The sequence below is a fragment of the Caenorhabditis briggsae genome, assembly GCF_000004555.2.
Source record: "Caenorhabditis briggsae complete genome, chrIII, whole genome shotgun sequence".
NCBI classification, from domain to species: Eukaryota; Metazoa; Nematoda; class Chromadorea; order Rhabditida; family Rhabditidae; genus Caenorhabditis; species Caenorhabditis briggsae.
In genome coordinates this window covers 2,057,756-2,068,342 of record NC_013490.2, presented here as the reverse complement: position 1 = coordinate 2,068,342, position 10,587 = coordinate 2,057,756, and the positions used below count along the sequence as shown (strand labels likewise).

The 10,587-nt window shown below is 36.5% G+C and overlaps 3 protein-coding genes and 1 non-coding gene across 4 annotated transcripts in view; 1 reads left to right on the top strand and 3 right to left on the bottom strand.

The window, feature by feature from the left end:
• The window catches only part of Cbr-tat-1, a gene marked incomplete at both ends in the record, with an annotated part of 18,659 nt that extends 16,180 nt beyond the window's left edge, over positions 1 to 2,479 (bottom strand). The window contains 4 exons of the mRNA XM_045243445.1: positions 178 to 404; positions 1,029 to 1,214; positions 2,119 to 2,218; positions 2,358 to 2,479. Of these exons, the coding sequence (XP_045094637.1) occupies positions 178 to 404; positions 1,029 to 1,214; positions 2,119 to 2,218; positions 2,358 to 2,479 (635 nt within the window). The remainder of the gene's footprint in view (positions 1 to 177; positions 405 to 1,028; positions 1,215 to 2,118; positions 2,219 to 2,357) is intronic.
• A 2,485-nt stretch (positions 2,480 to 4,964) lies between these two features.
• Positions 4,965 to 8,965, top strand: Cbr-pie-1 (the record flags this gene model as incomplete). The annotated part of the gene is made up of 5 exons (XM_045243444.1): positions 4,965 to 5,258; positions 5,496 to 5,606; positions 6,102 to 6,320; positions 7,819 to 7,958; positions 8,623 to 8,965. 5 exons carry the CDS (start codon positions 4,965 to 4,967, stop codon positions 8,963 to 8,965), a joined length of 1,107 nt encoding a protein of 368 aa, XP_045094636.1.
• Positions 8,966 to 9,609: 644 nt separating this feature from the next.
• Positions 9,610 to 10,131, bottom strand: Cbr-snr-6 (the record flags this gene model as incomplete). Its single annotated transcript, XM_002640959.1, has 2 exons — positions 9,610 to 9,826; positions 10,076 to 10,131. 2 exons carry the CDS (start codon positions 10,129 to 10,131, stop codon positions 9,610 to 9,612), a joined length of 273 nt encoding a protein of 90 aa, XP_002641005.1.
• Positions 10,132 to 10,417: 286 nt separating this feature from the next.
• Positions 10,418 to 10,521, bottom strand: CBG25134. The gene has a single exon (XR_006672604.1). It is a non-coding gene; the product is annotated as an RNA transcript CBG25134 (non-coding RNA).
• Positions 10,522 to 10,587: the final 66 nt, after the last annotated feature.

The following is a 10,587-nucleotide window of genomic DNA, read 5'->3' as shown; positions in this document are numbered from 1 at the left end:
GCTCATTTTGAAGCTCTCAATCTCTGAAATTCGAATTGTGTAGTTTCATCTGTTTCCCGGGATTACTGTAGCTTCTACAGGTCTCGAAAAATGCCGAAAATTTTGGGGTTACTGTAGTTTTCGCTGCGGGACCTTTTAGACCTAGTATCAGCCATTTTCAGCTAAAAAAAACCATACCTAGACGGTGGTTCACAAGTGATTTCCGCCTGAAACGATGCCAAATTCTCCGGCGACGTCATCGATGCCGTCACATCTAGTGCTTGCTTAATCTTCAAATTGGTCTCTCCATCCAAGTTCGACGTCTCAATGTATGCCATTCCTTGTTGTTCAGAGGAAGATAGCAACAGCAGGTCAGCCGGGAATAGACTATCATTGTCCACACGGATGAAGTCGCCAACTTTTACCTGAAATACGAAAAATTTTGAATTTTCTGAAAAATTCCAAAAAAATCGGTGAAAAATGAGCAATTTTGAGCGTTTCTAAAAATTAGGCTCCGCCCACTTATAGTTATTGGGTCTCAGAGCGACTTCTAGCGTTTAAAAACGCTTCCATTGAATTTCTCGTACTCGATTTACTCTAAAAATCAATTTTCAGCTTGAACGGACAATTTTTCAAAAATAGGCTCCGCCCACTTTTTTGGCAATTCTGCGGCGCGCTTTTTGAATTTTTCGAAACATTTTGTTTTTGAAAAATCTTTGTATTTTGCCTTTGATCGACATGGATCGGAGAGAAAAAAAATTTTTTTCAGATTTTTTTGAAAAAATTAAAAAAGCGCGCCGCAAAATTGCAAAAAGTGGGCGGAGCCTAATTTCTCAAAGTGGTCCAATCGCGCTGAAAATTGGTGGGTATACCATATCGATAGTGCTGATTTCAAAAATTGCATTTTCAAGTGGCCTGGAAAACCGGAAAGTTGGGTTTCTAGGCAACCAAAATTAGGGATGTCTGTCTGTGTGTCTGGATGTCCATTTTTTGAGTATTTCAGGTCATTTTAGGCCCCGATTTTCCACCTATTTTCAGCGATTTCTTACATCTTTCCACTGTTTTTCGAGCCAATTCCCATCGACTAGTATCTCCACGGGAAACGCGTTAACTTTATTATCACTTCTCCGCCGTTTCACGTCTTCAAAGATTTCTTTCAGCGCTGATACTGATAAGATGATAAGGAATGGGACGGCGGTCGTGTAGCGTCCAGTAGGGGAGACGTCGGGGATTTGCTGAAAATTTGGGGGTGTTTTGAAGGATATGAGCAATCTATGGACGTCATTTTTAAGCCAATTTAGGCTGATTTTAGGCACATTTAGGCACATTTTCAAGCTATTTTAGAGTGTTTTTAGGCTGATTTAGGCTATTTAGTCTATTTGGGCCCATTTATAGACCATTTAGGCCGATTTTAGGTCATTTTTAAGTCAATAGGTCATTTCAGGCTAATCTAGATCATTTTTAGGCTATTTTAGGCTGATTTTCAGGCAAATCTAGGCCATTCTTAGGCTATTTTAGGCTGATTTTCAGGCAAATCTAGGTCGTTTTTAGGCTATTTCAGGCTGATTTTCAGGCAAATCTAGGCCATTTTTAGGCTATTTCAGGCTGGTTTTCAGGCAAATCTAGGCCATTTTCAGGCTTTTTAGGCTGATTTTCAGGCAAATCTAGGCCATTTTCAGGCTTTTTTAGGCTGATTTTCAGGCAAATCTAGGTCATTCTTAGGCTATTTCTGGCTGATTTTCAGGCAAATCTAGGTCATTTTTAGGCTATTTTAGGCTGATTTTCAGGCAAATCTAGGTCATTTTTAGGCTTTTTTAGGCTGATTTTCAGGCAAATCTAGGTCATTTTTAGGCTATTTTAGGCTGATTTTCAGGCAAATCTAGGCCATTTTCAAGCCAATTCAGGCTGATTTTCAGGCTAATCCAGGCCATTTTTAGGCTGATTTCAGACATTATATGTGAATTTAGGCAGGTTTTCAGGCTGTTGAGGCCATTTCAGGCTATTTTAGGCTTTTTAGGGCTGTTTCCTTTTCATTTTTAAGCTATTTTCAGCCAATTTAGGTTCATTTTAAAGGTTTCCAGACCATTTTTAGGTCATTTTCAATAATTTTTCCCTTCAAAAATAGCCAAAAAGGCTCACCTGTAGCAGTGCGATGGCCAGGAAGAAGATATTATTGTAGCGTCGGAATTGCTCATAAAGAAATCGCGGTAGAAATGAGAAGCCATTGTATTTGCAGGTGCTGAAAATATTGATTTTTGGGGTTTTTTGGCTGAAAATTTGGCTGAAAATGATCCAAAAACCTCAGAAATCGATATTTTCATGATTTTTAGACGTTTTTTTAGTTTTTTTTCCAGGAAAAAAATTGTCCCATTGCTCACCTTATCCGATTACTACAGTATCTCTGTACATGATGATGACGTGGATCTGTGATTTCAGTACTATTACCCAAATGAATGTGTCGATTGTTGGTGTTGTTGGGCGCCGCAGCCTCTGTGGGCATTTCAATTTTTGGCTTTTTTTTGTTTCTGGAAAATGGATTGCTCAGCTTAGAATTTTTTGAAAAATTTTGAATTTTTGAAAATATAAAAAATTTGAAAAATTTGATTTTTTTCTGGAAAATTTCAGGTTTTTTGAAAAATTGAAAAATTTCTCTTCTATTTTTCCCTCTAAAAACCCACCCAAAAGTTCAAAAACTGGCAATTTTCCCCTTGATTTTTCTTTCTTTTCTCTGTTTATTGATTCTCGATCATTGAGGTGAGGTGCCTAAAAGAACATTTTGTTTAAAAAAATAAATGATTTTTTGGAGTAAAAAGACCTAATAAATTGAAGAAAAATCGGCTGAAAATTAGCTTAGAAATTGCTGAAATTTTGAAAAAAAAATTTTTTTTTTCTAAATTTCTAATAAATCTAAAATTTCAGATATTTTACAATGTAAATTGCAAAACTACAATGAAAAATTGAGCGGGAATTCAAATGTTTTTTGAAAATTTTTCAAAAGTTTAATTTTAGGAAAGTTCCAGCGATTTTTCCAGCTGAAACCTCTATTTCCTGTCTTTTTTTCAGTATTTTCCATCATTTTCACTCGAAAAAGTACGAAAAATGGACCCGGAAATGATGTAAACCGTCTCCTTATACAAATAATGTTCACTGGAGAGGCGAGAGAGTACGCCAAACGAAGAGACGCAGACATTTTCATTATTCGCGAAACTCGTTATGATTCATCGATTTTTGTGTCGTTTTTCAAGGGTTTTTATTTTTATTTTTTGTCTATTTTCTAGCGAAAAAACGAACGAAAACATAAAAAAGAGAAAAAATGAGCCCGTTGGGCTCAATTTTCCAGTAGAAAGAGTCAGAAAAGTGGGAGAGAGAGTGTTGGAAATGAAGAGAGTGGGTAGAGAAAACAGGGAAGAAAGAAGAAGAAGAAGGGGTGCATCTGGGGTATGAATAGATAGGAGGAAGAAGAAAAAAGAAGAAGAAGAAGAGGATGATAGATTGGAGATTTTGGAAAAAAAAAACTTTTTTTTGAAAATTTGAATTTTTTGAAAAATTTCAAAAATTGGAAATTTTCGATTTTTTTGATTTTCAGAATAATTTCCAAAAAATAGCAAAGTTCCAAAATTTCAGAAAAAAAACTGGAAAAGTTTTGAAAAATTTTAAAAAAATTACATTTTCAAAAAAAAAATCTAAGAATTTTAAAAATCGGAATTTTTTGAATTTCAGAAACATTCTGGAAAAAGTGAGAAAATATTGAAAAAGTCTGAAATTTTAAGAAGCTCAAAAATAATTATTTTTTTTTCGAAAAATTTGAATTTTTTCAAAAATTCCAAAAACTTGAAAATTTTCGATTTTTCTTATTTTCTGAATTTCCGAATAATTTGCTAAAAAAATAAGGGAAATTTTTAGAATGAAAATTGAATATTTTGGAAAAAAATTCTGAAAATTTGAAAAAAAAATTTTCGAAAAATTTGATTTTGCTCAAAATTTCAAAAAAACATTTTTCAACAATTCCGAAAAATCGAAATTTTCGATTTTTCTGATTTTTTCAAAATTTAAAGACAATTTTCAGAACAAAAATTTGAATTTTTTGAAAAAAAAAATCCTGAAATTTTCGAAAAATCAACAATTCCAGAATCTTCTTTTTCCAATTTCAGCCAAAACTATAAGTCACAAAACTATACAAAACTGTGTGTTTAGACTACAAAAATGATAAAATAGTGCTCTTAAATGTGGTTTACAATGGTGCCATATTTATTGATAAGTGATAAGATGATAAAGAATGGGATGGGAAATCCGGCCAAACGAAATACAGACAGAAAATTCAAATTAAAAAAAAAAAGTTTCGTAACACCGATTTCTCAAAAAATCGAATCTCCCAACAGGTATACTGGTTAGGCGAGTGATCGGTGAGGGAGACTCTCTGCGTCTCTCGCTTTTCCACACTCTCTCGTTTCTTTTCTGTATATATTTACACAGCGTCAATATAGTCTGTGTTGAAAAGTGACACAAAGGAAGCAAAAATTATGTTTTTTTATGGAAAAATTGAGAGAAAATGGCTTGAAAATTAAAAATATTTATTTGACACCAATAATCAACTGATTTTCATCGTATAATACACATAGGAAGGTAAAAAACCAGTTTTATCGATAAAAGGGAGAATTCTGCACTCGAGGCGACCACGAAACGACCAAAAACGACCTTCAGAAGCGAAATTAATTGACTGGAAAAGCGAAAAAACAATTTAATTCAAAAAACCAAATTCAAATTCCCTCGCAAAACTCTCGCCACGAAAGAGCAAAATTTCGCATTTCGGGCCCTGCGCCTTTAAGCCTACAGTAGGCGGAATTGGAGGGAAATTTGAATTTGAGCGCGAAAAAAGGAATTTTCAGCGAAAAAAGACGAAAAATCGCCATTCTTTTCAGATTTTCACCGAATTTTCGCCATTTTCTAGCAAATCGCACCTTCCAAATTCAATTTTTCTAGCGAAAATGGCTCCAACGAAGACGATAGGCGAGCAAATGGCCGCTCTAAACACCTCCGACGACACCTCGTTCGCCGATCGATCGAATAGTCTTCTGAATGCGACGTGTCCGGCGCGGATTCAAAATAATTCAAGTGCCAACTTGTCGTTCGCCGCTCCGTCTGCCGCGGACACATCGATGACGTCATCAGTCGGGAAATGGCGTCCGAAGCGGGAACCATTGAAAATTACACCTCTGGAGCAGATTGACGAGAATACGCCGGCGAGAAAATATGTTCCAGCGGCGTCTTCTATAGATAAAGTACAGAAAATGTAGTCTAAAATGGCCGAAAATTGAATTTTTCCAAAAAAATTTTTTTTTGAATTTTTTCAGAATTTCAGCTACTTCAAGATAATTTTCATGCATTCATAATGTTTTAAACCTTAGTTTACAACAAAAAATTTTAAAACAAAAAAAAAATTTTTGAAATTTTTTCAAAATTTTCAAAAAATTCAAATTCCCGCCAAATCTTCCACCCATTAAAAAATTTTGTTCCAGCGCCCCAGCGACTACAAAACGCGCCTTTGTGATTCGTATCGTCGATCGGGATGGTGTCCGTACAACACTAATTGCACATATGCACATGGAGACAAGGAATTACAGATTCCGGTTGGTGAAAATAGCGAAAAATAGGAAAAATCAGCTGAAACTGTTTCCATTGAATTTCCCGTACTTTATTTACTCTAAAAATCAATTTTCAGCTCGAACGGACAATTTTTCAAAAATAGGCTCCGCCCACTTTTTTTGCAGTTCTGCGGCGCGCTTTTTGAATTTTTCGAAAAATTTGTTTGGTTTTTGAAAAGTCTTTGTATTTTTCCTTTGATTGGCATAAATTGGAAAAAAGTTTTTTTCAAAAAAAAAAATTCAAAAAGCGCGCCGCAAAATTGCCAAAAAAAGTGGGCGGAGCCTAATTTTTCAAATTGCTCCTATCGAGCTAAAAATTTGGGTGTATACTAAATCGACCCTGGCAATTTCAAATATCACATTTTCGAGTGGCCTAGAAAACCGGAAAGTCGGGTTTCCAGGCCATCAATGTTGAAGAAGCGCGCTCCAGATGTCCATTTTAGGCTATTTTCAGCCATTTTCAGCCCAATTTTCTTGCAGAAACGACGTCTTCCATTAGAATACACGACGTCGTCATTGTCAACGTCTTCTAAACATCGTGATTCTCGAGACTCTCGAGACAACTACCGTAGACACAGTCGTGAACGTCGGAACAGTTCGAAACGAGGAGGCGATGAATTTGAAATTTCGTTCAGAGGAGGAGGAGGAGGAGCATCATCTGGATCAACGTCTACTTCTAGATATCGATCGAATGATGATGTACTAGATTTTTGGGGTTTTTAGTGAAAAAAAAATAGCCAGCTTTTGGGCGAAAAAAACGCTCAAAATTGACTGAAAATGGCCGAAAATCGGTCAAAAATGGAATTTTTTGCAATTTTTGAGCCACAAATGGTCGAAATTTGACTTTAAAAATCGGTCGAAAAGTGCATTTTTGCGAATTTTAAAGCCAAAAACGCTCAAAATTGACCGAAAATGACCGAAAATGACCGAAAAGCTGATTTTTTTTGTCCCAAAAAAAGACGATTTTCAAGCCAAAAACGATCAAAATTGGCTGTGAAAATGGCAAAAATCACTCGAAAATAGCATATGGAATTTCGTTATTGTGGCGATTTTGTTTTGGAAAAACACGATTTTTGGGCTGAAAAACGCTCAAAAATGACCGAAAATAACCTAAAATTGGGCAAAAATGACCGAAAATTGTGTTTTTTTAGCCAAAAATCGGTCAAAAATGCCCGAAAAACCATGAAATTTCGAAAAAAGAAGTGATTTTTAAGCTTAAAATGGTCAAAATTGACTGCGAAAATGCCTAAAATCGGTAAAAAATACCATGAATTTTACTAAAACAGCGGTATTTTTAGAAATTTTTTGAAAGAAAAAATTGATTTTAAGCCCAGAAAATCGTCGAAAACGGTCAACAATACATAAAATTCATTAAAAATGTCGGTTTTTGCGAATTTTTAATTTTAAAAAATTCGGATTTGCAGACTAAAAACGGTCAAAATTGACTGAAAAATGCCTAAAATCGCTCAAAATTGACTATTAAAATGATTTATAGACTGAAAATGGTCGGAGTTGACTGAAAAAAATGGCGAAAATCTGTCAAAATTGACTAGAAAACTCTGAAATTTACTCGAAATTTCAGTTTTTTCGATATTTTTTAAAATGAAAATTGCGATTTTAAGGCCAAAAACGCCAAAATTGACCGAAAATGACCGAAAATTGGCTAAAAATCGGTATTTTTCGGTATTTCTCAAATGAAAAATGTGTTTTTTAGCCAAAAATTGTCGAAAAATGACTGAAAGAAGGCTGAAAATCGATGTAAAATGACGAAAATTTGGAATTTTTTGCGATTTTTGAGCCAAAAATCATTTGGATTGGCTGAAGATGACACTTTTTTGCAACTTTTAATTCAAAAAATACGGATTTTCGAGCAAAAAACGGTCAAAAATCGGTGAAAAATGTCCCGAAAATTGTCGAAATTTGATGGGGTTTTCACTCAAAAATCACAGAAAACACCGAAATTTTCGAATTTTACGGCTTAAAATTGTCAAAATCGCTCTAAATTTGAGCCGAAAATTACAAAAAATCAGTTTTTCGCCTCAATTGGCTAAAAATTCCCCATTCTCTGGCTTGAAAATCGACATTGTTGACACTAGAATATCGATTTTTCAGCTATTTTCAGCCTAAAATGACCACTGTTGACTCTAAGATATCGATTTTCTAGCTGTTTTCAGCCTAAAAACCCCCAATTTTGCAGTCCTCCCGCTATGGAAACGATCGTTGCTGTTCGTCGTCGTCGAACAATCACTACAATTCGAATAACTCTCATCATCATCATCATAGTCATCGACCGATTTGTCACGCGTTTCAGCGAGGAAATTGCAGATATGGACCGAGGTAAAAAGGGGGCGGAGCTTAAAATTGGAGATTTTAAGACAAAAATTGGTCAAAAATGGCCGAACACGCGACGCACACGACCGCGACGCTCCTGAAAGTGGGCCGAGCCTAGGCATGCTTGAGCTCCAATTCGAATTTGTCACAACTAGAGCTTCAAAATGCGCCCAAACACACGCCTAGACTCCGTCCACTTTGAAATTGCCGCACGCGACGCACGACCGCGACGCGGCTGAAAAACTCAAAGTGGGCGGAGCCTAGGCGTGTGTGCGGGCTCATTTTGAAGCTCTAGCTATGTGACGAATTCGGTGAAAATGGAACCGATATTCACCGGAATTCATCTGAATTCTGATTTTTGAAAAATTCAAAAAAAATTTTTTAATTTTTTTTGCGATTTTTTCAACTTTAAAAATTAAAAAATTTCGGGATTTTTGGCTCAAAACAAATCGAAAAATCGAGTTTTTTGAGATTTTCAGCTTTAAAATCGTAAAAAAGCCGAAAAGAAAAGAAAGGCTCCTAGACTCCGCACACTTAGAATATTCTGTGTTGCACGCGACGCACGACCGCGACGCGGCCGAAAGGCTCAAAGTGGGCGGAACCTAGGCGTGTTTGGGCTCATTTTGAAGCCCTAAACACGAAAAATTCAGATTTTTTGAAATTTTTCCAGATGCCGCTACCTGCACCAAGAGCAACTTCCCCAATTCAATGGGAACGCCACAATGTACGCCTGCCCACCATCGGATTCCATCTACTATCACGCCCATCATCAGAACACTCATACCTATCTAATGCCATATTTCATTCCCCAACAAGGAGCCCCACCCCCTCAGCAATACGTGGATTTGAATCAATCCATGCAAACTATTCAATATCTTCCCCCACAAGCGCCGCCCACATACTTCGTCCCGCCTCCTCAACAAGTTGCCCTGGATCAATCGATTGTCTACGCCCCGCCCACTGATCAAGTCTATTCCCAACCACCACCACCACCTCAACCACTTATGTCTTGAGAATCTATATTGTACTATTTTCGATTACTAACCCCTACCCAATTGGCTCCGCCCCCTTTTTCTTATTCTTGTCAAATGAACAAAAATGGCGATTGTGAGGGTTTGAAAAATCAGATTTTTGGTATTTTCAGGGTATTTTGGGTGATTTTAGGCTAGTTTTAAACAATTTCAGCCTTTTTTGAACGATTTTCAAAGGATTTTCAGCATTTGGGGTCGCTTTTAGGATATTTTTAGATAACTTAAGACAGCCTTTTCCGGATAAGTTTTTTTGGGGGGGGGGGGGGGGGGGTAATTTGGTTATTTTTAGACAATTTTAGGCTTTTTCCGCTTATTTCGGACGAATTTTGGTGAATTTTCGACAATTTTTCAACATTTTAAGGTTTTTTTTGACGAATTCTAGCGATTTCTGCCGATTTTTTTATGATTTTATGACCTAATTCTTCTCCCAATTTCAAGAAAAATCCTAATTCTTACGAAAATCTGGCTTAATTACAATAATTTACTGTTTTGGATAACTCGATTCAGGGGGATTTTCAGGGGGACAATATTTCGAAACATGAGAAAATATAGGGAAATTCAGGAGAACACAGAAGAAACGAGCGGGGGGATACAGAGGAAGAGATCATCATTGGAGAGAGCCCATTTCAAGCCTCCTGAGCAGCGGCATGGATCAGAGTGATGTTGTCTCCTTTGAGCAGGATCCGACCGATCTTGTTGCGTCCCTTCGTCTTCATGTTGACCTCTTCGGCCTCGTCGAACACCACATTCATGAATTCGTCGAATCCGATGATGTATCCCTCGAGACGGTGGGTCACGTCTTCGTAGAGCCAGATTTGGACGCGCGTGCGGTTTTGGAGATATCTGAAAATTGAAATTTGAGCGTAAATGGAGTTTAAAAAGGGATTTTTTGGCTTGTAGGGCTCGTTTTTCCACTATATATCGACAAAAATCGGAATTTTGGACCCTACAACACCTTCATAGCTCTAAAGTCGACCTGTAACATGTTTCAGATGCTTAGAGAAGCCGAAAAGTCGAATTTTTCAAGAAAAATGGTCCTGAGAACTCGCTGGAGCCAGAAAACCGCTAGAAAAGCCAGGTCTCGACTCTCACCTGAAGATGAGGTTCACTGGCTGAACCATGACCTTCTGAATCTTTCTCTGCGACATTTTTCGACGCTGGTGTTTGTTGTCTGAAAATGAGAAAATATTGAAATAGGCGAAAAATCAAGAAAATTGAGTTGAAAAGAGGAGAAAATCAGTCAAAAATCGGAAAAAATCGAAATTTTGTTTTTTCACGCAAAAATACATTTTCCATCTCAAAATTTCACATTTTATAGGTCAAAACACTCGTAAAACCTGATTTTCGACTTGTTTTTCGGTTTGTTCGCAAACCATAACCTAGAAAATCATGAAAACCCGCAAAAATTCGGAATTTCATTTTTCAGCCGGAAAATATAACTTTCACCATGAATTATCACATTTTTCGGGTAAAAAAACTCGTTAAACTCAATTTTTGACTTGGTTTTTGGGTTTTTTCGCAAAAATTACCCCAAAAAGCATGAAAAACGGCGAAAAAGGAGGAAAAATGCCGTTTGGTGATCCCAAGAATTTCGAAAATTCAAA